This window comes from Simochromis diagramma, unplaced genomic scaffold (genome assembly GCF_900408965.1).
Source record: "Simochromis diagramma unplaced genomic scaffold, fSimDia1.1 OVJJ01000325.1, whole genome shotgun sequence".
In the NCBI taxonomy this organism is placed as follows: Eukaryota; Metazoa; Chordata; class Actinopteri; order Cichliformes; family Cichlidae; genus Simochromis; species Simochromis diagramma.
In genome coordinates, this window is record NW_024387291.1 from 1,738,601 (window position 1) to 1,766,272 (window position 27,672).

Consider the following 27,672-nt stretch of genomic DNA (forward strand, 5'->3'; position numbering starts at 1 on the left):
CTACTGGTAGCTGCTTTATGCCTTTAAATGCTTGAATGCAAACCTGACATTTTTCTCTCTCATATCTTCGACTCAGGAACAGGAAGTAAATTTGTCAATAACCACGATGAGCTTCACTGGATGTACAATAAGTACAACAAAGACATATTGCATTGTTTTATTTTAGAACTCAAATATCCAAATTTGGCTTACAGACAAAAATGTAGTCATATACTCTGCAGAAAACTTTAGGGCTCCGTGTGAGACGAGATTTCTAAAATCCAAATAGAAAACAAACGTTTTTTTATTGTCAATCAATCGATCAATTTAACATTTGAGGATAGAGAAAATGAACCTGATTGATCTACCTAAACCTTAACACTGTTCAAATAAGAGGAATGATACACTCTGAGGTGTAGGCTCTAGGCTCCCATCAATACTTACATTTTTAAACAATGCTTCAGCAAATGTGAGTCTATTAGACACATGTTGGAATGTTTAGTTATGCAAAATCAAGCTATTTAAGGATTAAAGTGAAAACTGTAAGTGAACATGTTAAACACATTTAACAACATTAGCGTGTATTATTGCGTGTATTGTATTGTCTACAATGTTCAGTTTATCTATAGCCTGCAGTACACCAGGAGAGTGGTTATTAAGCTTTTTAGGAATGTAAACAATCATTTATAAAACAGCCATCAATGCAAAAATATATCTTCATTTCACTTTAACATTACTTTTTGAAAACATGTGTTAATGACACTGTGTCTCCTTTGTTTAACAACTTGTATATATCAGCATCTATTAAATAGACAAAACACAAACAATAATAATACTTCTGAAAACCTGACCCTTTGTTAAGTTATCCAAATCTGAACTGCTTGAAATCAGGAAGAACATTTCATGTCATTCTGTAAATGATACTTTCTCTCATCTTCTGTCTAAATGTACAACAAATAAAAACAAAAATTCTGTCATTGTGTGAAATTGTGTTTTTCTGGGTTTTGAATGACACAATCCAAAGATCTGACATAATAATTGACAATAATTCAAAATGATTCTCGAGCTGGTCCTACAAAATGGACGGAGCAAAAAGAATTTGTAAAAGAATTTCTGTTTTATGCATAAATAGCACTTTTTTCTATCCTGGTTAAACATTTCATACAAATGTAAGCATTATGTACAGAGTAAAAAACAAAGCTGTCATGGCTTCAACACGACGTCTGTCAAAGAGGTTAGAAAAACAGCTTTTCAAGTATTCAAGTACCAGAAGGAAAATCCACACTGATGTGTCAAAACGTGCTGAAAGGAAATGTTACCAAGCTGCATATTTTACCTTTCATAGTGATATGAAATTACATTTTCCTTTAAGAACATCAAGCACTGCTGATTAGAAAACATTCACTGCTGCCCTCTGTGTATTTCCACCAAATAAAAAAAAGAAGAAGCACAAAACAAAACAAAACAAAACAAAACAAAACAAAACAAAACAAAACAAAACAAAACAAAACAAAACAAAACAGTGTTTTCAACCTGTTCAGGTATCAGGCAACATATGTGACTGAGCGCTAGACAAACTAGATTATTTTCTGTCTTAATTGTAAAAACATAAAATACTGAGACTCATTTAAATACCTATGAATGAACAGAGCGTGTTAGAAACGAGCTTTCATTAACGTCACTTCATTTCTTTTGTGGTCTAAGATGGAAAGATGAATAAAGCTAATAACCAGCTATAGAAACCAGGACAAGTAAATAAGATAAGAGACTGTTTCTATGACTTGTCACTGTGCCACTGAGCAAGGTGTTGAACACTCAACTCCTCTGTGGCTTCCCAGCAACAAAACGGAAAGAGATGTTATTTTACCAGAGAACTCTCAGGTGGGATGGAGCGCTGTACACATGCAAAGTAGGAAAAAAAGATTGTTAATAATAATAGTTTGTAATAAGAAAAGCTTTAAAATGATCTTGTGGCACAATCATATAATTGAAAGCAAGTTGCCAGAACCTTAAACTTCCATGTAGACTTTTGTCAAAGCAAAAGCAAATGTGCACTGCACAACAAGGATCGTGCACGTTTTTATCCTTTAATATTAAGAGGTTAGAAAAACCCCAGTAAAACACAGCTGAAACAAAGAGTTGTGCGTGTGAACACTAAAACACTTTTTCAGTAGCATTTGGCCCTGAGACCAGCAAAGCTTCAAGTCATTCCGAGTGAGTCTGAAGTCTCACGTGGAGGCGATCTTTCCGTGCACACGGAAACGGTAAAGACACGTATACTCGACGTGACCCCAGTTACTGAGAACTCTCAGCTCCACGACTCTGTAAACCATGTCGCTCGGATTCTGTGTGAGTCGGAGAAGAAAAGAAAAGATAGGAAAGAAAGTTAAACAACAAAATCTAAGTGTAAGACAAACACTTATGATTACTACACTTTATACAGAAGCAGAAGTAGTCTGATCGTGCTCTGTAAATATAATGAGCGGTAAATATTAAGATGGGCTCATTTGAACTCACAGGAATCTTAAACGTCTGCGTTGGCTCTCCATACTCATCGTAAGTGAACGTCCCCAGCAGTGTTCCTTCTTCTGTGTCGTTTTCCATCCCCTGGAAAGAGACAAATGGCACCTGGGTCAGATTTCAATATTAAAATTGGCTTTATGTCACTCTCACAAAGTTTTTCTTTGAGACTTAATTCCATACAGTACTCCTATATTAGGTCCTACGGTTGATAAATGGCAGATTTAGATCATCCACATTTAAAAAATGACAAGTGAAATAATAAACAAGTCAAATTCATGAACTACAAATATCAGAAAAGTTACAATTTGTACCTATCACATTGTGCCGAGGCTTTTTAATAGGAAGTGGAAGAAAATGAATGTAATAACTGGCAGGTATGCGTGTCTGTCAAGCAGAAAACTCTGCTGTGGGAAATTCAGTAAAAAACTGCAGCTGCTCAAGGTTACACTTGAAGCTGGCTCCTGTGCTAAAAAGCGCAAATTTACAGCACAATGGTACAAAGGTAGTTTTGGCCTGCAGCTACTTTCGGCCTTTACAACAAGTGTATGGAGTGTGATAACCTTTAACTGTAAAGGCTTAAACTTAGAGATGTGTGTGCTCTTTTGGTGCCTTTGGTGGATTTTTCATGGAATTATCTGAGCTGCACGGTTACTTTTACAAACAGCTGTGGTCCAGTTAAGGTGAGTGAAACAGTCTTAACAGTGTTAATCTCTACATGATCAATGGGATTTTTGTCTTCAAACACCTGAATAAATTTCCAGACAAAGCAAAACTGATACATATGAAAACTCGTATATGCAAACTGATATTTCTCTACTGTTTCAATTCATATTTCAGAAGATTTAATATCCATTTAAAAATAGATAAATACATAAATAAAAAATATTTTTATGTCATGGTTCAGGCTGTACAAGGTTAAGATCCAGCTTCAAACCATGCTTGCTAGCTTTCATCCATATACATTTACTTCTGACACCAATAATGCAACATGGCAGAGGCCAAAATGCTAAAGCTTTAAAATCCAGTGTGTGCTGTCACCGTGGACAAATGCAGAGCGTGTGTTGTTACTTGAGTTATTGCTGGAAATGTGATCACATGTGTACTGTGTGCAGTTCAATCTGATGTTTTGGTTAATTTGTGTAAGCATGTGTACTTGAGAACCAGCATGACTTAGCAGCAGCTTTAAATGTCTCAACCACAAATGCTGCCTCTGAGGTATAATTTCACATCTTTACGTCTGACAGATATTGTAGTACATCTGTGTATCCTAAAAAGTACGTGATGCTCTGGCTGAGGACAAACAGACCTGGTGGGTTCGCTCTTTCCTTACCACGAGTACCCTCCCTGCTCCCTCCACGTATCTATGTTTGATCTGAGTCATTAAGACCCACGAGCTCACAAACTCTCATTAATGATGAACTGACTGCTGGCTACTGGTTATTTTCCTGCTTCATGTTGACTTGCAGGCAGCTTTTTTTTTTCTTTTTTTTTAAGCAAGCGCAGGCAGTCATGTGTCCCCACACTGTTTCTACACTGGAAGCACTCACATAAACTTCAAAGTCTTTGGGTGCTGAGTCAATTCGGCCAGTGGGAGAGTTGTAGCGTGGCAGGTGGTCCAGTGTCACATGAGTTATCCGTATGGGGTGGGACAAAGAGATCACAAGTGTTCCCTGGACACCATGAAACGCCCAGCATTTCCCTGGAAGCAGCACTGGGTAACCCTGGGAAGGAAGACAGCGGGAGATGTAGTTAGTAAAAATGAAAGGGCTAACAGTCTAAAGTGAAAAGCCCTGAGGGTAAAATGACAATAAGGGGACAGATAAGCAAACTGATGGTCATTGTACCTGAATGACAGTGCGCGGGCTTTCAGATGGATACCAAAGAGGGAAACCAAACAGGGTCACACATGCTGAACGAATACGGTACGTCTCTGAGCACCTGGTACTGATCACACTGGCACCTACACACACACACACACACACACACACACACACACACACACACACACACACACACACACACACAGGGCAATAAGAGTTAAGACATGCTTTTTTTAATCTTCTATATGTTATAGAGTGTAAGATTAAATGACAACAATCTTTGCTGATGACTGATGACAAGATGCATGAATGTCATTTAGAATAATTACAGAAGACAAATCAACAGGCAAATAAATTAAACAACCAATAACTAAATATTTAAAAAGTGTTTTTTTGGGTGCAAAAACAGCAAACATACACATGCACACACTGAATTTTAGCAAAAATAATTTGATCTTTATCCAAACATTCCTGACCTTGAGTCTCCAGGGCAAAGTCAGCCACTTTATCAGCCATGGGACGTCCACAGTCTGCGCAGCTTCCACTGCTGCTGAGCCTGATTGCATCCTGCTCCTTATTTACATTCACAAACAGAGTATACTATTAAGTATTGACAGGTGTAAGAACTCATATCTAGCAGCATACGCGCACACACACATACAGTTACTACTAGTTACCTTGATGAGGTCAGTGAGCCACTTCTCCATGGCCTGTTGGAGCTCAGGTGTGAGGTGATTGTGTATGGGTGTGTTGGTAGGATCAGGGCAGGGGGCTGGAGGAGGCATCACCTGGATGGATGACAACTCCTGGGCCAACTGCAAGAGAAAAGACTATGCATAAAACCCAGGCAAAGTTCCAGACTGCATTCATTAAGCTTCGGTTGCTTTAAATATAGATAAGTTGAACCTATCAGGACTTTTACCTTATTATTCTGATCCTCTAAAGCTTGGATTCTGAGGGTGAGGGTGGCAGCAGCAGTGCTGCTGTCTGACTGATAATCTGCCATCCGGCTGCTCAACCTTGTGACCTGCTGCTCCACATGCTGCCGACTGTCGGAGTCTGTGGCCTCAAGCTTGGCCTTCATATCGCGCATTTCCAGCTGGAGTCTCTCCTTCATCTGTTAGAAAAAACAAGTGAAGGAAAACATGACGTGCTGATAGGTGAAGTGAGCTCATAGATACCAGGCTGTCTCTTTCATAAATTTTAGATCTCATGTTTTAAAGCCAGGTTTTTAAGTCATATATGTTCATCCTAAAAGCTAACCATGGTTACCCGTTTATCAGAAAGCCTTTTTGTTGTTTCTTCACCTTAAATCAAATTAAAATTTCTTTAAAATAAATTAGCTTCAAATCAGAAATTATGCCTTTGGGGAATTATTCAGCAACTGCACTTCCCGAGTGCTTGTAGGTTAGTAAACAAACCTCTGCATTTGCTCTAGATGTCAACCACTAGATGTCACTCTAGCATACCTGAGTTTTGACCCTGTTACTATTAGCCTGTGTTCCTTTCTGACATCCGTGGGCAGAAGCTCTACCACCCACAGGGTTTACCAGAAAGAGATTCTCTCACCTGGGAGAGAAGCAGCTCCTGCTTCATCTGCAGCTCCAACTGTAACAGATGCAACACATCACTTTCACCTCAAAATAGATCAACATGCAAGGTCTCAAAGTAACACCAATGCATTTATTTTAGTTTTCCTTTGTTTTATTCTGATATGGTTAGACAGCTTAATTTTTGTTTGTGCATGTGCGTGTGTGGAGGGAGGGTGCAGACTTTTTTACTTCTGACTGCAAGGAAATGGTTTGTTACCAGAAGACGTTGCATCTTTTCATCTACTACAGCAGACACAATGGTAGGATCCTGTTTGAAAATACAAAAACAACAAACTATTACTGCAACAAAAAAGAACCCACATTTTCATACAAACATATTAAGAGTCTCATAACAGCAAGCTTAATCAGAACAGCTATTACATTAAATATATTTTTGACCTTTAAAAATGCTTCAGAATTGACTGAGAGGTCCCTGAACCGGTGAACTTCTTGAAGGACTTACAACTAAGTCTCAAAGTTTTGATCATAAACATCATAAATCCCATCCCTTGTTGACTCTGTTTAGCTGGTTAGAGAACAGTGGGGCTCCAAAGTGTAGCGCTTTACACATTTGCAGGTGGCTGCATTTGGGTTTGTGTCAGGACGGGTAACTGGTGCAAAATATCCTGTGAATCAAACATGTGGCGCTGCCTGCTGTCGCAACCCCTTGTGAATAAGAGAACAACCAAAGGTAGCTTGGTAAGAGAGAAATGACATTGATGAGAGTGTCGTTGTTCTCAAACTGTAACTCTTTTAACTGAGAACGTGATGCACTTATAAAGATTTATAAAGAAAATACAGTAAAAAGCACCTTTGAGCAGCTCTCTTATTTCCAATTCATCACCACCACAGCAGGTAGCTTTGCTGGCTGATTTTTGATCCGTCATGATCCCCCAAGGGATTTGTGTCTCCTCTCAGGATCAAACTGCTGATCTTTCACTTTCAATTTGTAAACCACCCACAGTGGAGAAAACAGACTCTGTGAACCTTTAAAAATCCACAAATGTGTGCTGGGAAAATACTACACTAGCAAATCTCAAGCTTGGGCCGCTATAATACCAGGTTACACTGAAGAAAACAACAATGATTGCTAACAGTCAAATTCATCTTTAACTCATTGTCTGCTTTTTTTTGGATAAATGAATAAAATTTAAAATACAAGTGCACGGATATAGTGAGACAGGACTATCAATTGCATATAAACAAACAACTACAGAATGATTCATATCATTATTACCATTATTTAAACAATATCAAGATTTCATTTAAAAATATGTATTGTATTGGGAGCAAATGGCTGCCTCTGCCATCTGTTGGAGTTCTCTCTGTATTATTGGATTTGAACTTTACACCTTGAGACGACTGCTGCTGTGGTTTGGCATTGTTAAATAACCCCTCGTGCAGGCCTTGAAGATTTGAGCTTGAGCACTATTATAAAAGTTTGTCATTTATAATTAATCAATCTACTTAGTCACTCAGACAGTTAGATTGATCCAGCACCCATCAATCTAACCAGCAAGAAAAACAGTCAGTTGCAGAGCCCTACCACCACAGGTTTGGAATAGATGTTGTTGGGTTGGGCAGGAGGAGGAGTAGCAGGGACAACAGGCTGTGTCTGTGATGGGCTCTTTGTGACATTCATGCGGGTGATGAAAGAGGTGAGCAAGGGAAGGAACAACCAAAGACCTGGAGAAAACAGAAGGGATAGTTCCTGAACAACAGCACTCAGAAGCACACAAAGCAAGATCACCCAACTCTAATATTCAACAGTGAAAGCCTCTTGTAGTGACTGACATTTACAGTGACTCATACAGTCACAATGAGGTGGAGAAGGGAGTAAAACCCCACCACATGATGCAGGGAGCAGACTAAGCAGTGCTGCTTTGCAAGTCTAAGAACCCTCTGTGGCAGAACCTACCACGCCTAATTTTGAGGGGAAACCCCAAGCTCATAGAAGATTACTGTACTGTCTTCAGGAAAGTAGATCAAGAAGAAAATACAGCGGCTTTCTGAAAACACAGAATATATTCGATTTCGTTTATGTTACTTACATAAAAGTAAGATGAGGAGGAGGAGGAGAGCCACACCACAAGCCTTCTTCATGCGACTGCTGATTAGAGAATTAGCTGCGGGGAAGAGAAGGAATGTTGATTTGCAGGGATTTTGATAAGCTAGAGCCAAATCACATGCAGCAACTAAGAAAAAGTATGTAGGGTCTGTATATAATGCACAGGCACATGTAGATCCATACTGAGCTTCAGCTACAAGAAGTAACAATGATCATATACAAACACCATACCTAACGCTGCCACGTCATGTGTTTTTGCACATACTGTCGCACTGAGCATCAGGGCTGAGTCTGCCAAAAGAACAAACACGAACAAAGAGATTATTACATGGCAGCGCAAAGACACGCAAACACAAGCAAACTTCAACACTCACCACTAAGGCTGTTGAAGACACTTTTGATTTTGCTTCTGTATCCGGTATTGGGATCCCCAGTGTTACTGCTGACTCTACCAGTGCTGCAGGGGGCGGCCATGGGCTTCCTGTAAGTACCCTCAGAGGACGAGTACCCTGAGCTGTCCACGCCACTCTGACTCAGCTCCTTATGGCTGGGTCTAAACTGTAATCCTAGCCTGCTAGAGCTGCAGTGCCCTGCAGGAGAGCTGTTTCCTGGAGATGCTGGGTGGCAATGAGGGGGTGTCTGCCTCGGGGTTGATGATGATGATGGGGTCAGGGCAGGCCGCGGGGTGGCTGTGGATGGGGTGAAAGATACGGTCCTCATGACAGGTTGGCTCTCAATGGTTAATGGAGATGGGACTAAGAGCCAGATGAGAGAAAGAAGCAGAAAATGAGATAAATAAATTAGGTTCCTTACACCAATACTCCATCTGTGTCCATTATTACAAAGAGTAACTAAATAATTGACAGTCAGTAAAATACCGATAAGGGGTTAGAAGTAATCCAGAGCTTTGTTATAGGCAACAGTTTGGAAACTTTCTCTTTAACCTACTCTGAAAACTTTCAGATTGTGATATTATGTCATTACCACTTATGCACCGTCACAGCATACTGACCTGGAGTGACAGGTGTGTCAGGGGCAGCGGAGCTAGTATTGCTGTTGGCTCTGCTGGAGGTACGGGAGGCGGGCTTGCGGGTCCCGGCCTTCTTCTTGAAAACCCTGAAGAAGAAAAAGTTGGTAAGAGAGAAAGGCAGGGTTACATTACAGACTGACAATCAGAATGTAGAAAAAAAGCTTCAAGCACAAGGGCACAGAAACCAGTAACTTACTTAACAGGGTTTTCACGGTAGGATATAGATATGTTGGTCACGCTGCTTGAGTCAGATTCTTCATCTGAATTATAGTAGCCACCAGAAACCAGGCGAGAACTTCTGCGAGACATGACTGAAACACACAGACAGGGAAAAATAGTAAGTCTCAATTTACTCAATATACATAAAAGAGTTACTGAAATTGGATAATCCCTGTAATCAGCAGACCTAGTCAGAGCAGTGGAATAGGATTTCAGTGTGGTGTTTTGAAGTCCACAGCAAACACTGCTGCATTGTGTTTAGATTGCTTTCAGCTACTCTTAATACATAATCCTTAGGCCTACATAAAACTGCAGTTTTCACCTACAGTAACCTCATTTGCCAGCTTAATTTAGATAGAGTGAATACACCATCGCTAACAAAGAAATTGCCCACAATATAATTAGTAATATAATTAGTAATTGTGCCTCTTCTATATAACTCAATATGCTTGGCTTAAAAGTTAGAAATCATCTGCAAGAAAAAGATGAGAAAAAATAAACTGTGACTGTCAATGTACAGATACTGTGGAACAAGACTTCAGTGTTATATGTGAAGGTGTAGAGTAAAGCACAATCAAACAGTTTCAAGAATTAAAGACAGTTTTAAATATGAAAGACATATAGAACAGTGATGTAGTAGGGGGCTAGTAGCTTTCCGCTAGGAGTCAGGTCCAATTCTGAGCCACTGAATTGGACCTCCCACAGAAGTCTGTGGTGTTGTTGCCCTTTGGAGCATTTTTAATTCAACTTTCTGACAAACAACTTGCTGCGTGGTAACCATCAAATAATCTTTACTCCAATACGCCTCTGGGCACAGCTTACTAATGAAGCTTGCTGATAAACTCACCCTCTTATTCAAATACACCCAATTCTAGCTCCAGAACACACAGAGACTGAATAGTAAGGCTGGGCCATATCATACCGTTCACAGTAATACCGGTATAATGTTGGGCAATGATAAGAAAATGAAATATCGCGCTAGAATATGGGTAAAACACGCATGCGCAGTGCCTTTGTTTTCATACGCACATGGAGGAAAAAGCGTGCTGGCGACGGAGAATGAGAAGAGCAAAAGCGGATCGTTGAATAAAACGGATGAATCAGAATTGGTTTGTAAAAATGCTGCAACTTCAGTGGTGTGGAACTGGTTTAGCTTTCGTCCATCAGATACACAACAGAGCACTGTTTCTGGTAGAGCATGCTAGCGGGCCGCTGTTATTACCGTGTTGTTTGGAAAATACAGCACACTTAAAATCAATCCTTTGATTTTTCTGAAAATCGACAGTGCCCCTTATAATCCCGTGTGCCTTATGTATGAATTCTGGTTGTGTTTACTGACCTCGAAACGATTTTATGTCGTACACGGTGCTCGAAAATCTGTCAGACGTTTTAGTACAACTTTGCTAAGCTACGAAGCCGCACCGCTTGATGGATTGTTGGAGCATTACGGCTATCGTAGGCAGGAGCCTCGCGGAGTGATACGTACTGTGCTTCAACATAATATTACCATATCGTGTGTGTATAACCTCTTTTTAAGTTTTGTGGATATTATACATGGTTATGCTGAGGATATGTCGGCCAATTTCCACTGGAAATGCCTTTTGGTTAAACTGACAGCAAGGAATTTGCATTTGCACTGTTAAATTTTTATATAGCTTTAATGCACATAAACAGCTGCTTGTTTAAGTGAAAATACATTGATGGGGTTTTTTTTTTACTAATAAAGTTGTGGAGTTGTAAAGTATTTTGTCTAGTGTCAATTATATCGTCAGTTATATCGTTATCGCAAATTTTCAAATGTATATCGTGATAAATATTTTTGGTCATATCGCCCTGCTCTACTGAATACTATAATGCCAATTCAAATTCAAAATGGGACTTCACAAACCAGTGAATGACTGCAGTGGCTATTTCCATCTGCTATGTCTGAGCAATGTTTTCTTTCTTTTTTTTTTGCCTCGGTCACATTTTTTCATTTTCACATCAACTTTTCTCTCGTTCATTTCATAAATATCTCTACGGGGAGTCAAGAACTGGTGACCCCAGTAAGTCAAACTGGCAGCTCAATGCATCTTTTAGGACTTGCATGTTTCAGTAATGATATTTCCTGTAATCACATTAAATAAATAAGACCATATGTTCACCTTTAAGAATGTGGCATTATTATTACAATAAAACAGTAAAGCAGCAGCACAGTGAAACGCACAGTAGCAGTAATAGTGATGCGGTAGTTGTGGTAGAAGTAATATTAGTAGTATGTCACTGACAGATGCTCTTTTGGTTAATCTTGGTTGCCTGTAATCCAGCTAATCGGTCCTGCTGCACAAACACTCAACAGCACCAAGATTTACAGAGTAAATATAAACCCCCCAAAACACCATGAAGGCATTTGTACATGCAAAGCTTAAAAAACAAGGACATACACTTTCATTACGCTACAGTGCAGACACATTTACAGTATAGAATACATGATAGACAGACACACATGCACACACAGATGCATACCTTAACAGACCCCGCATACTTAAAGTTCAGAAAATCTTCAGAGACTATCACAGGTAGCGAGAAGGATCTGAACAGCTCTATGTTGTTACAAAACATCTATGAGGTTAACTTTCAGCACGGCAGGCATCGTAAAGATTATGTAACAAGCATCTTAAGCTAAGTGATCCCATTGGTCCACGATGTGCTCTTACAGTGCGGATAATTAGCAGCAGCTTTACCGCCTGACAGCTCCTGCAGCAAGTTTATTGTTACACATTCAATTCATTACAGAAACACAAAACACGAGCAGTGCTCTGACGATGGGGTCAAAACATTCAACTCCACATTAACCCTCTTTCCTGCTGCACATCACTGATAAGACCAAAAGAAGAGCACCAGTACATACCTGCAGCTACAGTTCCAGACAATCTGTTGAATAAAGCGAGGCGTTCGACAGTAACAGGATGCTGAAAGTTAGAAATGCTAGCTGCACGGGGCGTTTCTCAGCTCAGTGACAAGTAGAGGCCCCCAGGAAATCCACCAGCCTTTAGATTCTCTCTGCGATCCTTTCTTTTAGCTTCTGACTGTTCTCATGAAAGCAGCCTTCCTGTCTCTGAAGTTTTAACGCAATCAGAGCTGACATCCAATAAAAGCCTTGATGTCATTAGCCGGGGATGCGATCACTGCAGACTTGTGCAACTGAAATGAGCGGCAGAAGATGACAAAAAGGGAAGCTGCGTCTGTGCATCTAACAGACAGGAAGCTGATGCACGAGGACATATGCGCGCCGAAACCCTCACTTTAAAAAAATGGGCGATCGCCTTGTTGTTGTTGTTTAATATCATTACTTACAAATCATGACCTTGCTTTACAAACAAACTTTGTCCAGCAAACATGCTCAACAACACCACACAAACTCTTTACATACTTTTCCTCTAGTTTTGTCACCCTCTGCTCGTCTGTTGATTCAAGACTCGAGGGGGTGAAAGACTGAAAGAGAGAAAAGAGTAAATATCAGCAGCCACACCGTTTTGATGTAAACAGCCAATAACAGCAACACTGTACTTGACGACGCCCTGCAGCCCCTGTGGTGGTTGCTACAGCCAGCCTGTTCTGTTTACTGTGAATAAGGAAAACACACCATCATACTGAAACTGCTCTGTTGCAGAGACAGCTACATTTCCAATACATCTTTACTATGAAGATGCATATTAAATCTGTTTATTTTTTGTAACTTGCACCTTCTTCTCTCTATCAAACAACCAGGCTGTTTAAATTTAAATTAGATGGAGGGGCTCTTGTAGCATGTGACAGGTAAGAGCTCTTTTTAAATCCCATCATGTCTAACAATCTAATCTGCAGATCCCATCATTAGAACAAAACAGAAAAACAAGGGTCATGTTTATTTAGACTAAACAGTGCAAGCAGCCTGGACCTGCTGCTGAGGAAACACACATTTACATTTCTTTCTTCTTAATACGTCAAGAGGCTTAAGCTAAGAGCGTAGAGAGGGGGAGTATTTTGAACTTAATTCCCCTAAAGCCTCCCTTACACTTTAAGTGGCATCTCAGTGGAGCCTAGCTCAGCACAATTCTCCTCCTGAACATCACCGACCCCCACCCCACACAGAGGACACTGCTGCACCAAGATGTCCCTCCTCTTTTGCTCATTCCACTGAAACACTGCAGCCGTGTTTGACTGCGTCCCACATTCTTGTGTAGGTTTACTTTCCTTATTTGGGGCTTGTCGTCCAGTCCGCTTGATCTAAAACCCAATTACATCTTACAATAGTCTGTTCATGCTGTAAACTGAGAGAGCTGTTTTTGTACTGGAATGCCCGCGTGACTGATTTGAGGCCTTTCATTTAATTTCTAAGCATCTCACTTCTAAAGAGCTGCTGAGAAAACATGTTCTGCCTTGGTCACCCTTGCACTGCACACAGGATCTGTCATTGAGGTCTGATTCCTCCATGAGAATGTGCAGTATGGAAAGCTAATAATGTACAAATGTGAGAATGAGAACATCCCCCCCCATCAGAGACAGAGAAGCCTGATTCAGGTCCTGTGGGAATCAGGTGCAGAAAGACACAAAAGCGGCTTTTCATCAAGAATAGGCAGCACAAACTGCACAGCTCCCACAGAAATAAATCTGCCTCAATCATGAAGAAGGACAACAGTGACAAGTGCATCACATTCAGCCATTTAGTCCAAATGAAAGATGAAAAAGTGAAATGACATAGTATCCCAAACAGTGTGGAAATCCACCAGTTATCCATTTGGTGTCTCACATCCCATCACAGGATTTACTGTACTGGAATCATTTATAAACAGCTGTATAAAGAATTTGTTTTGGATGATTCGACACCAACAAAAATAATTCAAAAATGTCAGAATGTCAGAGTTAGAAATTCCCATATAAATATACTGACTCATATAATTAGTATCGTCTCTTAGAGTGTAAAACAAGCCAAAAGAAGCAGAAGAAGAAGAAAATTTACTGGAACAAAGCTCACACGTCGCCTCGCCACAACATCGCCCTGCTCGGCTATGACGCCTGCTGTGCTACATGTAGTGGAGACAGTGGCAGTGGCATGAAGGGTTTGATATCAGTAAAGTCTGAATTACTTGTATTTTTATAGTGTTCCTCGGGTCAACAGTGTTGTGGAAAACATAACACAGGATTTGATGATAGTAAGCAGGGCTCAACAATATGAGCATTTTTGCTTTCACAGTTTTATCTAAAAGAGACGTCTGAGCAGTAAATTGAATTAAGATCTGGGCTAAAAATATACCAGGGTCACCAAACATCTGGTTCAATAGATGAAAATGTGGTTTCCTGGATACGGCAAAACTATTACATCTGTGATAGGCCAGTATGTTGATTAAGCTGTAATAATCACACAAGCAAAAAACAACAACAAAAAAACACTTTTGGTATGTGCTTCAGTTTTGGGATCATGGCACTGCATTTTCACTGCAGTTGGCTACTCCAGTTCTTCCTGTAACATTAAGGCCAAAAAAAGCTGCTACTTTCCATTAAAACAGGTTCAGATACTATTCAAAACTAAGAATTATTATCAGGTTAGACACCCATTTGCGACAGCAATGATAGCAGCAGACTTGACACGGTACTGCTGCAGACACACAGCCCCTCCCTCACTAACAGTTGAACCAGCTGACGTTCACAACACTAAATAACTCTTAAAGAGGAATTGAAGAGGCCAGTAAATCTCCTGTTACATCAACACAGAAGTATTAAACAGTTATTGTAAATGTTAACACACCCAGTGCCATACTTTTGGCATGACCTAGGAGAAATAATTACCCCTTTATAAAATATCAGTAACCTTTCACTTCACTAAGCCAATGTTTTAACCACTACGCTATGGAGACACTAATGACCCTTTTTTAAAATATCAAGTATTGTCTTGGGTGCAGGTATTTAGTTTGTCATAACAAGCCTACTGTTTATAAGAAAGAACTCTAAGCTAGTTAGTGGTTCATAATCAATAATCAGTGTGTTGCTTGAACTTTTTTCAGCTTCTGAAGTGGGGCAGGTCCAAAGAATTTTGAGAACCAAGTACACACACACACACCAAACTTGTTTGTGTGTAAATGAAGGCATAAATGTTCAGTAAAAGTGGAAGTACTGTCCATCTTTCACAACCACTCCTGTTAGCATGCTAAGGCTGTCTATCAGCAGCTGATAGACAGCCTTAGCAGATAAAGCCTCAAATGTCTGTTCCAGAAACCCAAGTATGCCGGCAAAAATAGACTTCTATATTTCAGTAACAGTATGACTCACAGGGTGTATAAAAGCGAGGAAATGTCATACCAAACTGAACTGTGCAAGCCAAATGGTTCAGGACCATTACAGCCCAAGCACAAGCACATGTAAAAACACATGTGAGCCCTTAAAGCTGACGGCAGGAATCTCTATTGGACAAAATCAAAGAGTGGAGATTGAGATGTAGCAGCATTATTTGCTCAGGGCTGGGCAAAGAGGGGCACTGTTTCACTGTCAGGACAGCGACAAAGAAGGAACGCTGACACGGCCTGTAACAACAAAGATGTAGAGGGTGAAAGGAAGAGTAAGAGCTGATGCAGACTGAGACAAAGACACTGAGACACAGGAGAGAAAAGAAGAGACAGAACGGGCAGAACAACAAAGATGAAAGCTTGGCTGGTGATGGAGAAGGTGTGAAATCACTTTTATGATTTCACACTTTTATGAATGACTGAAACAATTCAGAAAAAAGAAGAAGAAGAAGAAGAAGAAAGTGTAGAAATGAAGGGAAAATGGTACGGTAAGAAGGAGTGGGGGAAGAAAGGAATGCCGAGAATTAGTCTTCATCAAACCAAACCAGCCTGGCACATGGTTTGTGGCTAACATTAGTACCGTGCCAGTGAAATATGACTCACTCACAGAGAGCGGATGAGTCATCAGTGTGCACTGCCTTCTAACAAAAGGACCACAATCTCTTTGTAAAGTTTAAGGGGAGAAAATAATTAAGCACAGTTTTTTAGCTAAGTTGCTACCTAACCAGGTCTGTTTACAACAATGTGACCCAGTTAATTAATGTTCATTCTCTCAGTGTCTCTCTGAATAGTCTGCTGCATGAAAGAAACTTTATTGTCAGGGCTGCGAAGCTGTTTTACCATCCCTGCCCGAGACTCTCAGGCAGGCCCATCTGCTTTCCTCCAGCCTCACACAAAACTCATTTATTTCAAGTAATGTGTTGAAACAATCTTTATTTTAAAGATCTTCTGAATTAATCTCCTTCCATTTCCATACTAATAATTCCAAATCAAGCCCTTGATTGCATAAAAAAAAATCACAATTTTAATTTTAACTGTAAAAAAAGTCTAACTTCCCTTACACTGAACAACAGCTGGATTACATGAACTGCGCTGATCCAAATTTGTCGAAATTAGGCTGCAGCCGTTTACAGAGTTTTCCTGCTGCCCTGTTTTTACTCGTGTCCAGTGTTGGATGACTTTTTTGGTTAAGCCGAATTATTGTTATCTCAGGATGGTGAGATGACCCCTGTTGTTCATAGTATTCCCAGAGTATTTAAATTTATTTAATAAAATATTAATATCTGCTGTCCCTGTATTAATTATTGATACAATGTTGCCAAAATCTCCCCCCATTTAATAGTAGCATTTATCTGTAATATAGACCGCTGCAGGAATGATGTGTTTTTCTAGCCCACCCTGATTTTTAACACATAATTGCAATCCCCAAAGTAAAAGACCAATGTTAGGTTAGAAAATTACTACATGACAGTTGTATGACTTCACTACGACCCTGTGCTCAATGTCTCCATGGTCCTTTGTTAGTGAACGCCTTTACAAAAACACTTAAGGCTTCAATATTCATGATTGTGTATTTATTGAAATACATCCTATAGATCAAGATATTGTGTGTTTTGATCACAAAAGTTAAAAACCTCTAAAAAAATTAAAAATGTTAACTTCAGGCTAAGGAAACCAGAAGTAGAAAATGCTAACTCATTTTGAAGCATTCTTCTTAAACTCCAGCAGGAGACAACAGCTCTGAGAGTAAAAAGAAATAAGACTGTGGAAAAGTCTATGGTAAACATATCTCAAAGATGCAACCACAGTAAACACTACACGCATATACTAATGATCTCAATCTGCAGTTTGGGGACTTTTTGAATACAACACGGTATTCATTTTGTAAACTACACTCTAGTTAAAAGTGATTGAGGATGATGAAGCAGGGTGTGCTTTAAAGATTGAGGGGTTGCTACCCTAGCAGAGTGAATGGTCCCTTGATTGCTCTGTCGGATCAAGCCCTCACTAGTCACGTCTTAATAGTGTTTACATCTACTTTTTACATACAGTCTATGATCCTTACATGAAATAAACAAAAACAAAAAGAAAATTCCGCAGGGATGATTTATGCACTTCATTAGATTTTGCAATACCTAAACATACCTTTACAAAAATGAATACATAAATTAATTAATTAATTAATTAAAAAACTGTGGTTACATATTGAAAGACAATAGTATGATACCGTAACGACAGACAAGCCCAGTAGTTTTTTTCTTTCTGGTGTTGTGATGTGGTTGATATGAGACAAAAGATAAACACCTGTTTAGCCAGTACATGTAACAATGCTTCCCTACACAACACACTTAATATGGCAATAAGGTTAAAACATGTTATTTACAACAAAACAGTTATCGCCAGTTTGGCCAATTTTGCACTTGCCTTTCTTTGACACACCCTCTGAGGGCCTTAAATATTCCCTGGTGGTCCCAGCATGCCCTTCGTTAATCGAAGTACAGAAAAATAATTGCTTTTTGTGAAATTTAACCTTTTGTGCACCTTCACCAAGCTCAGTATGGCTAAAGTAGCCCTCAATGCCCAAGCTCATGTCATGTAACTAATAATAATAATAATAATAATAATAATAATAATAATAATAATAATAATAACAAAATGGTAATAAGACATAAACACTCCCTCATAAAGTTGTTAAGTAGTGGTCTTATGGGGACTAGCAGAGCAGCCTATGCAGAAAAGTATGGCAGGTTAGTTATTCACCCATTACAACAAACCAGTTCCGCCTACATATAACACGCTGACATTTAACTTCGCTGTTTAACTACATTCATCGCTAAATTAACACACATTTCCAGCAGACAGCTAACCCCACATGCTTTCAGAGTGAGCAGGAGCTGCAGGCAGCTAATGTTGACAATAAACTGTAGTCGCTAAACTAAACGGGCAGCCAACGGACAAAAGCATCCTGAAGCGCAGCTGAGATGCAGGGAGACACGAAAAGTCCAAAATTCAACCTTAAGAAACTGAAAAAACACGAATTACCACTTGGACTCCTTAACCCCGTGCCCGTAACTTACCTCGTTAAACTGTTCAGTCCGTCGCAGATAAATAATAATAGTACAAAAAAAACACGCCAACGAACAGCAAAGACGGTTAACCAGAAATATTAATCCGCACGGAGACTGAACTTAAACAAACATGCCCGTTTTGTTCAACTCTGTTCAGTTAGTCCCAAAATAGCAGCCTGGTTCATGACGAATTCCACAAGTAAAGTCTAAACCTAGATGGCATGACTGGGCTCAACAGACGCTTGCTGTGACAGCTCGGAGGTTTCACCGCAACAAATGTTGACAGCAGCGGAGTCAAGCTAGAGCGAAGAAGAGAAACACTTCCGGTAAGGGTTTGCAAAATAGAGGTCGCCCAACGAAACAACGAAAATAAATGTAAATTCATTTTTTTTCTGCATATCTAACTTCCGAAAGAGAATATAAGTTTGACAGTGGGCTAAACATTAAAATCCATTTAAAGTGTGCTTTGAATAATATACACCACATCCGTCTAGTTCTCTCAGAGTTGAGAGACATATTATTCTATGCATCCAGATTATCATTTATGTTCTAAAATTAATAATAATTAACCCAAACTCGTGTTTCTTCCTTTTGTTGTTTCAATTGTTTTTTAAAAAGAAAAATGGCAAGATTAAAGAGATATTTTGACCGGAAATTTGTTCAGAGAGTGCCTTTTTAAAGCTGTTTATTTATTTATTTTATTTTCTGTACACGACTGCAGCTATGATGCGGCACACTTTGAAACCGTTTCCGGTTTCGTTCCAGCGGTAGCAAACAACAGATACACGAATGGCTCCATCTAGCGGCGACAAGTGTGCTCCTTCGGGACTATTTTTCCATAAGCTGCTATTCAGACATGCTGCCACACGGTGGCGCCATTTCTCCGCGAGTAACTTACGTGCTGAGCAGGCCTGCCGCAAGTTAATGTCTCTGTTGCACCATCATCTTGCAGTTTGCAGCGTTTAGAACAGCATTTAAATCTATACTGTATCATGCATTATGCGTTTGAATTGAATAGCAGACTGAAGACTGAAAGCTGAGTTTAAAGGAAAAGGACACATGGAATCCAGATTTCCACTTAAGTGAGAACGTCAGACAAACTACTCATAAGCACACACGGCTCTCTGTGAAATCTTTAATCTCCAAAATATTCTTTCATGTTTTATTACAGGTTATTTAAAAGCACACTAAACTCTTTGATTGCCTATCACAGTCGATTTATTTGTTTTGGTTAGGTGTGAGGGCAATTCAAACATTTGATAACACTTATCTATTATCCATGTGTAATCTTGCATCACTGCATCTATTTCCCCTGCCTTAGTTAGAATAATACATTCTGCTTTATATCAATTCAGGTTAGAATGGCTGCTGGTATAGTTAGAAATGCTTACTGGATATGTGACACTAATTGGTACTAGTGCTCTTGATTTAATGATGCAGCTTCTATTTTGTTCATTTCTTTTAAAATGTACACACAGAAGACTAAAAGACAATATGAGAGAAAAACTGCAGCTCCAGGAACAGGTAATGCAACCAGATCAAGGTCAAACTACTCAAAAAAATAGGCCATTTTTTGGATTTTTCTTTTTCTTTTTTCCCCCTCTGAGTGTCTTCATCACACGTGACAGGCAAAAAGTCCCAAAAAACACAACAAAATGCTTTTAAGCGAAACCCTCAGGGCTCTGGTACTCTTTGCAATACTGCAAGGAGCCCAAAAATAAATCTAATCTGACCTTATCACTGGGCAGACCAGGTCCAAGCAGGGGAGGGAAGGTGGGAGAGGGATAATTCTTTATTCCAAAAGTCACCTAAGGAAAAGTGACCAAAAAAAACCAACCTCTGAAATGCTACTGGTATGTCCGGATTGTTCCATATTTGATAAATAATTTCAGAAGGTCTGAAAACTATCAGGAGCACAGGCCCGACCCCTGACCCTTGAGCTCTGGCAGTTATGGCGCATGTTTACGCGTCTTGCATGGGTGCGCACGCGCGTGTGTATTTATGCCAGTTGAACCCATTGTCTCAGAGTGTGTTCTCATTATGCAGCAGTTTCCTTTGGCCGGGGTGAGAGAGCAGGAGAGACAGAGACATGGGAATACACTCAATCATCAGTCGCTCAACAATGAAGAGTCCATAAAAGTTGACAAGACCATCACTCCTGAGGCCAGCCCCACTGACTTTAAACAAAACCTTTTTTATGCGCACTTTCATGTCTGGCATTTCCCTCTTTCCCTCAATACCACACACACACACACACACACACACACACACACACACACACACACACACACACACACACACACACACACACACACACACACACACAGACTCCCACCCTGCTTATCTACCAAGAAGCTGGTGCCCCAGACACAACCACAGTACGCAAACAAACAGCTGACGTCATGGGCACACACACACACACACACACACACACACGCAACACACACACACAGACACACACAGACACACACACACATTTCACTCACTCTATTTCTGATTGCATTCCAACTCACTGATTTCAGCCAGAAGTGTGTGTGTGTGTGTAGGGTGGGTTTGTTTTTGAGAGCACGAGAGTGATAGAGGGATGACTATGAGAGAAAAGGGGGACATGATGGAGGGAAGATCTGGGAGGGGGTGTCACATGGGCAGAGCCAAAAAGGGAAAGAGAGAGTGAAATCTTTAAACAGACTTGGGACACACCTATAGATGGTGACACACACACACACAGTCTGAGTCATCACCTCAACTTCTTATCTAGATCCGGGCATTAAATCCATTACAGGGCATTGGATGCACAGACTGTACTCTCGTGATGCTGATTACATGTTGTGTGTGAAAACTGCTATTTTTACCAAAACATGAAATTTACTACACACGTTTGTGGACTTGTTATACCTTCAAACCAGGGCAAAATATCTATTTCTGCAATGCGTTTGATATCCATCTCTTCTGGCACTTATACAGTGATGTCCAGACCTCCCTCTCTCCTTGCACTTCCTCCTGGTCTTTCAGGGGCATTTACCAAAATAATCATGAACTCTCCAGCATGTCCTAGGTCTGTGCTGAGGCCTCTTCCCAGCTGGACTCACCTGAAACACCTCACTTGAGGCACCTATAGGAAGGATCTTAGCACCCTGAACGATCTCTAATGCCTATTTGCAGTTTGGCACAGTACAGCACACCTACAAATCAAGAGGATTTAGAAACCTGCCTATATGCAGTAAGGGAGTGGGGCATCATTTTGAAACTGAAGGCGAACTGAAGAGGGACTGCAGCTTGTACCCAGCAGTGTCTAAGCACAGCTGATTGAGGACACCTTTGCTGAAAATGTGCTTTGGACGTACGTTGCAGTGGAACAGTCATGTGAGTGTCTGCAGCTCACTGTCTGCCTGAACTGGCTCACTGGCTTTGCTCCATTTATTCTGGGTCACATTCAGTAAATATTTCATGGCACAGAGTCTGGTGAGACACTTAAATTTAGATGGTTAGATTTGGGATTGAGTCTAGACCTCTTTGGACCCCACCTGTGTGGCAGCGTTTGCAATGCTGGAGTAAGAATTTGCAGCACTGACTGCACACATATGATTAAGAGAATATAAACATCCCAACAGACTCGTTTTTGGCTGTTTTTTCTTTTCTTTTTTGTAGCATATATGAAAAAAAAGCCCAATTTAGAAAGATTATCCAGAATTCAGCCAAACACTGATGTTCTCTTTGAAGTTATGTTTACTTCATTATCAGAGGAATTAAAAGCAGCTGATTACTGCACTTGCATGGAATGCTATCAGAAATAAACACAATGATAAATTAACATGATTGCAATATTTTTTCCTGTCCTGTCCCATGACTTGCCGAAACTGCTTCATCTCCTGCGTCCGCGATGATGACCATGAAACATCGGTGGAGTTTCCCCTGATGGATCAAACAATGAAACATAAAAAGAAAATTCCGATGCATTGTTACTAGTGTTGCCATGTTAGCATCTGCTATTTTCTTCTTTTTTTCCCTTGTATGGTCTTTCCTGAGAAAACCAAGGGGCATTTCCATCTCCCGATCTGTTTTTCTGTGAGCCTAATGACCAAGTATGACCTTTGGAATTTTTGGAATGTGCAAAAACAGGATGGATTTTCTTTTCATAGCGGCCAACAAACAGTTCTCACTTAAAGGGATCCCTTCTCCCCACCCCATACCCAAAAACAACTGACTTACACATAGTGGGTGTTTACCCCGCTGTGTGTTTTCATTTGAAGTTGTTCAGATTAAAAGTGTTGACAGCACATTATGTAATGGGGACACACAGTAATGCAAAACTGCAAAATAACATTGACCCATATTTTCATATGGAAGACTTTAACTAAGATGTTTTCTTAAAAATCAGTTTTTTGTTGTTGTTTTTTTTTTTAAACAGATGACTTTGGAAACTGTGCAAAAAGTAAAGAAAAAGGATGTTAGGTGGTGTGGGTCAGGTGCAGGGCTCAAATTCATGACATCACCAGCAGCGTGGCACACATTTTAATCTGCTGAGCCTCACAGAGTGACCGCATGTAGTCACACTTAAGCTACCCTGAGACCTGTGCAACAACCGCCACAGGCCACCGATTTAATCCGCTCCCAGCCTAGCAGGACACTGACCTCACTGCGGTGATGTCATCAAGGTGAGTCAGACAAGTCTGAGAGTAATGACAGCCAGGGAGGAGGAGGAGGAGGAGCAGTGTTAAGGTAAAGGACTTACTTTCCATCTGGGGACAGATGGATGGTACAGGATTAACAAGTTCTCTTGTTTTCTGGTTGACCTGAAATAATCTGTGCTTTTGTATCAAAATTGGATCAAATAAGGTCCTCAGAGTTGGTTTTACAGAGCATCTTTACTTTATTGGTATAGTTTTTCTTTAGCGGAGTATTCGAAATCTAAAAATCAATTTTGGCCATTTCTCTAGCCAAAAATGAGAAGTCAAGGAGCTCTACTGAATAACAAGAAGAAGAAGCAAACAATGGGTAGAAAAAAGCCTAATATAAGTAAAAAACCAAACTGAGGCCTAAAAAAGAAAACACGGACAAAGCGGTAAATTAGGGGGAATGAATAAGTTGAGCTTATTATGCAATTTCTGTACTTTTTCTAACCAGCTCTTTCTCTTGACTGTACTTTCTTTAAAGATATAACGCATTTTGGGGTCAACTTGAAAAACAGGCAGATGAGAAATGGAAACTATTTAGGAAACTATCATTTCCTAAATGTTGCCAACACAAAAACAGTAGAATTTTAAACACAGTTTTAAATATAAAAGACATGTTATAAAAGTTTGGCCTTATTTGACCTTGAAGAAGAGGAAAAAGGTCAAAAACATGATATTTAGAGTCTTCATATATACCTCTGTGCTATCAATGCAATCAGTGGCAGAAAGAAACAGATAGCAAACAGCTACTTTAATAGATCAATCTAATGGCCTCTAAGGAGAGGTGAAAGGGCAAATGTGTTATTTTAAATCATCATGCGGTTCTTTCTAAATGTTCCCAAGACACTGCACTTGTAAGAATCATAGTTTCTATTTGATCAATTGATCACATTTCTGTGGATTGTTAACATGACCCCTACAAAGTTTGACCAGATTTGAACTTGCTATCGCTATGCAAGCGCTATCAAAAACAAAGAAGAGGTAAAAAACAACATAAAACCCTAGGACCATGGTACATGTAGACCAGCAGTTCCCAACCCCTGGGCCATGGACTGGTAGGTCCGTGAGTCATTTGGTACCAGGCCTCGAGAGTTGAGGCTCGGGTGTGTTTATGGTTTTCAGGGTTTTTATCGTTAACTCGATTTCCCTGGGTCTTTTCCCATGTTGTAGTTGTGTGTCTTATTTTGAAAGAAATATTTACGCGTTAGCAAAGCAACCAGAGAGCATTAAGGGGCAGAAAGGAGGATGTTGCTAATAAAGTTACACCGCAACACCTTAAAGGCTTGTCTGTGAAAATATCATCTGACATTAAACCGGTCCATGGTGCAAAAAGGTTTGGGGACCGCTGATGTAGACAGTGTTGGATTCAATAATTCTGGTAGGCTTTTAATGTGGTTAACATAGTGAAAAGCTCTATGCTAGCCCAAACTATGACCTTCCTGTTCACCCAGCTAAGTGATTTTAGTTCCTAAAAAAAGCAGCAAATGAAGTAAATACAGAGTGAAAATACAATGTTTGAAATCAGGAGGTAAAACAAAAAGCAATGGTTCCATAATGGAGTCTAACCCCAGTCTGCTGAGTGAAACTTCTATGACACACAACTTTATGATGGTCTTTATGAATGTGTCAATGTTACCTTTACTGCTTTAAAAAGGTCTAATGAGCAATGAGGAAAGACATTACTCACTGTTATGTGTGTGATTTCATGTGTCTAAGTAAGACAGACCTCAGCAAATGAGAAAAATGAGACACTGTCTGTTTGTGTGTTTTTGTGTTACAGGAGACCAGTAAGTCCTTTCCACATACTGTCACTTATTAACCAGAGCCTCCCTACTATTTCACCAGTGGGGAATTTTCTTTATCACCGACACCATAGTGGACAGACCGTGACAGAAAAGTGGCACAAAGGGTTTCACGCAATAAGAGGAAAGAATCCTTAAAAGGAGATCAGTGTTGTTATTTGTTTGGACCTACCCCCATTAAGAAACACCATCTCCGCTTCCTCGGATTGTCCTCAGGATGAGTATACCGGAAGAAAAGTACAGGTCACCTCAGTGTTATTTCAAAGTCACTGACTGTGAAAATAATTAGCTTCATTTTTTTTAAACTGAGGGAGAAGGTGTAAGCATTTCCTCTCAGTTTGACTTATTTTACAAGCCGCTACACGTATGTATCTGCAAGCTACGCCGTCAAGAATGGCTTAAACATTTAAGTAATTGCACCATCAATGTCACAGTAAATCATCATTTAGAGCTAATGAATTTTTTTCAATGTTTTGCTCACAAAAAAAGAAGCTGAAAAATGGAAAATACAGAGAAAGGTGAAAGGAAACGACAGCTACATGTAAAACTCATAAACCCGTATTTTATTCACAATATCAAGTTTGTAAACTGAGGAAATGTACCATGTTAAAGCCATTATTGGCTCACTGCCTCAGCCTATTTGGAATAGGTTTGCATTGCTTCTCTTGTTTCGTGGGGTATCATTAGTTTCTTTCAGAGCTCTTCTTCTGCAAGATTGACTTTTAGATAAAAGAGGAAAAAGAAAACTGCACGCTGCATAAGCCTGTCACTCACCTCCTGTATACAGAAGGTAAACGTCATCTTCAGATTCATACTTGCACAACTCCATGAATCACTGCAAATAAAGACGGGGTGTGAACAAGAAACACGGGGTGCATCACAATAAGCCTCTTCTAATCTATGAATAGCTGGAGTAAGATGTACCCTAATGACAGACACAACCGCATCAGTAAACATACACAGAGACGGCAATTTAGAAACATCAAGGGGAAGAGTGGGTTGTAAAATGTGTTGAGACAATACCCAGGGAAAATTTGACATATGTCTGATGATTGCATGAGAGAGTGTGTGACTAAAAGGAGACAATTTATTATTATTTTTTAACCATACTGACTCGAGGGAGTATAAATAGGATTCTACCTGGAATTTACCTACGAACACCACAAGCTTGCTGTTGGAAACTGGGCAGCTGCAGGTTTTTGGGGCTTTTGCCGAATGTGTGTTTGGGAAAGTGGAAAATATTGTCTATTCACGACACACATTCCTTTACAACAGTCAGCATTCAGGTCACCAAACTTTCCTCCACTTTTCCACTGTGTTTGAGTTACCTTTGCACACATGAAGTACTAGTCTATGGATGAATGCAGATGTGCAAGTGTATGCACGCATAGACCCTGGTGGGTGTGTTTCTGAGCGTCACGACGGTATACAAGTTATTAAACTGTGCATCTCCACCTGGGTGCTGCAGACACCACAAATCTTCACCTCTCACCTCCCCACCACAACAAAGGGAGTCTCCTTATGAGCTCATGTCTGGAGTTCTGCCACAGCCTGCCCGATAAAGGGATAGAACAGCAACACTGTTTGTATTTAGAGGGATCATTTGCAACAAAAATAAAAATAAATCGAAAGGCTCATCGTAAAGAATCATAAACATATGCATTCATTGTTTGCGATTCTTGTAACAATGTTTGCAGTTTTTCTAACTGCTCAACTGTATCAAAAAAATTCAGTTATTAACTGTTTATAAAGGATGAAAGTAACCACCATGATGTCATTACCCATTGCTTTGTGGACCGAGGTTTAGTATTTTGTCTATTAACATTTTAGTTTTTTGGAGGCAGAAATGACCATATATGCATGAAGGTGGAGTATTAAATTATCAGTAAATGCTAGCTAACTTGGTTAGCCAAGCACATTAATAAACTGTGTGGATTTACATAGAGATAGCTACTAATTAGTGCAAAGTAATGTAAAAGCAAAATACGACAATTTCACTTCCCAAACTGCAGCAAAGATTTCATGCAATTCATGCTATATTTGTGTTTAACTTTTAATATTTACATTTGTCAGGAAATGTGTTCATTTCTACTGTAGAGTTTGTCATTTTAACAAAGGAGTCCAAAGGGACTCAAACCTCGTGTGGCCGTTTATGGAACTGCAGGTTTTATGACTTGGTTTTATCTTTTGGACATAAAAAGTGTGCACTTGCATTAAACCCAGTGACTGTAAAGAAGAATCGTTGGTAGATAAGCAGAGGGACAGCGTGTGTCTGTGTGTGGAAACATTAGGTAAGGATGTCTAACAGAGGACTAAAATCCCAAAAGCAGGATCCACCCAGACAGACTCATGCAGGCCTATCAATGGAGCCATTGATACATGAAAGGCCACGACTGATGGAGGGAGACTATGAGAGGACGCGAGTGTCTGAGTATGTGAGGGGGAAAGATTTACAAGAACAAATCCACCAGATGTGGAGTGCGAAGCAAAGGCCAGACATTCATGTTTGCCTGGGTCACGACCTCAGAGAGAGTTTGATTTTTTAAATGACCTCCAAACATTGTTCACATGTTTTGCTGCTACTTAAAATATTTGG

The 27,672-nt window shown here is 39.9% G+C and overlaps 1 protein-coding gene across 4 annotated transcripts; it reads right to left on the reverse strand.

Annotated features, from left to right (window-relative positions):
* Window positions 1-143: 143 nt before the first annotated feature.
* LOC120716410 lies at window positions 144-18,907 on the reverse strand. Of its 4 annotated transcripts, XM_040003949.1 has the most exons (17): window positions 18,611-18,907; window positions 12,644-12,705; window positions 9,209-9,323; window positions 8,995-9,098; window positions 8,357-8,737; window positions 8,214-8,273; window positions 7,966-8,040; window positions 7,461-7,600; window positions 6,132-6,182; window positions 5,892-5,930; window positions 5,245-5,439; window positions 5,000-5,137; window positions 4,799-4,895; window positions 4,347-4,462; window positions 4,050-4,223; window positions 2,497-2,586; window positions 144-2,324 (listed from the first exon to the last, which is right to left on the reverse strand). In XM_040003949.1, exons 3-17 carry the CDS (start codon window positions 9,319-9,321, stop codon window positions 2,208-2,210), a joined length of 1,890 nt encoding a protein of 629 aa, XP_039859883.1. In that variant the 5' UTR covers window positions 9,322-9,323; window positions 12,644-12,705; window positions 18,611-18,907; the 3' UTR covers window positions 144-2,207. The 4 variants fall into 4 exon arrangements, with proteins under 4 accessions (XP_039859883.1, XP_039859882.1, XP_039859884.1 ...); XM_040003948.1 differs by lacking the exon at window positions 12,644-12,705; XM_040003950.1 differs by lacking the exons at window positions 12,644-12,705; window positions 18,611-18,907 and adding an exon at window positions 12,122-12,625.
* Window positions 18,908-27,672: the final 8,765 nt, after the last annotated feature.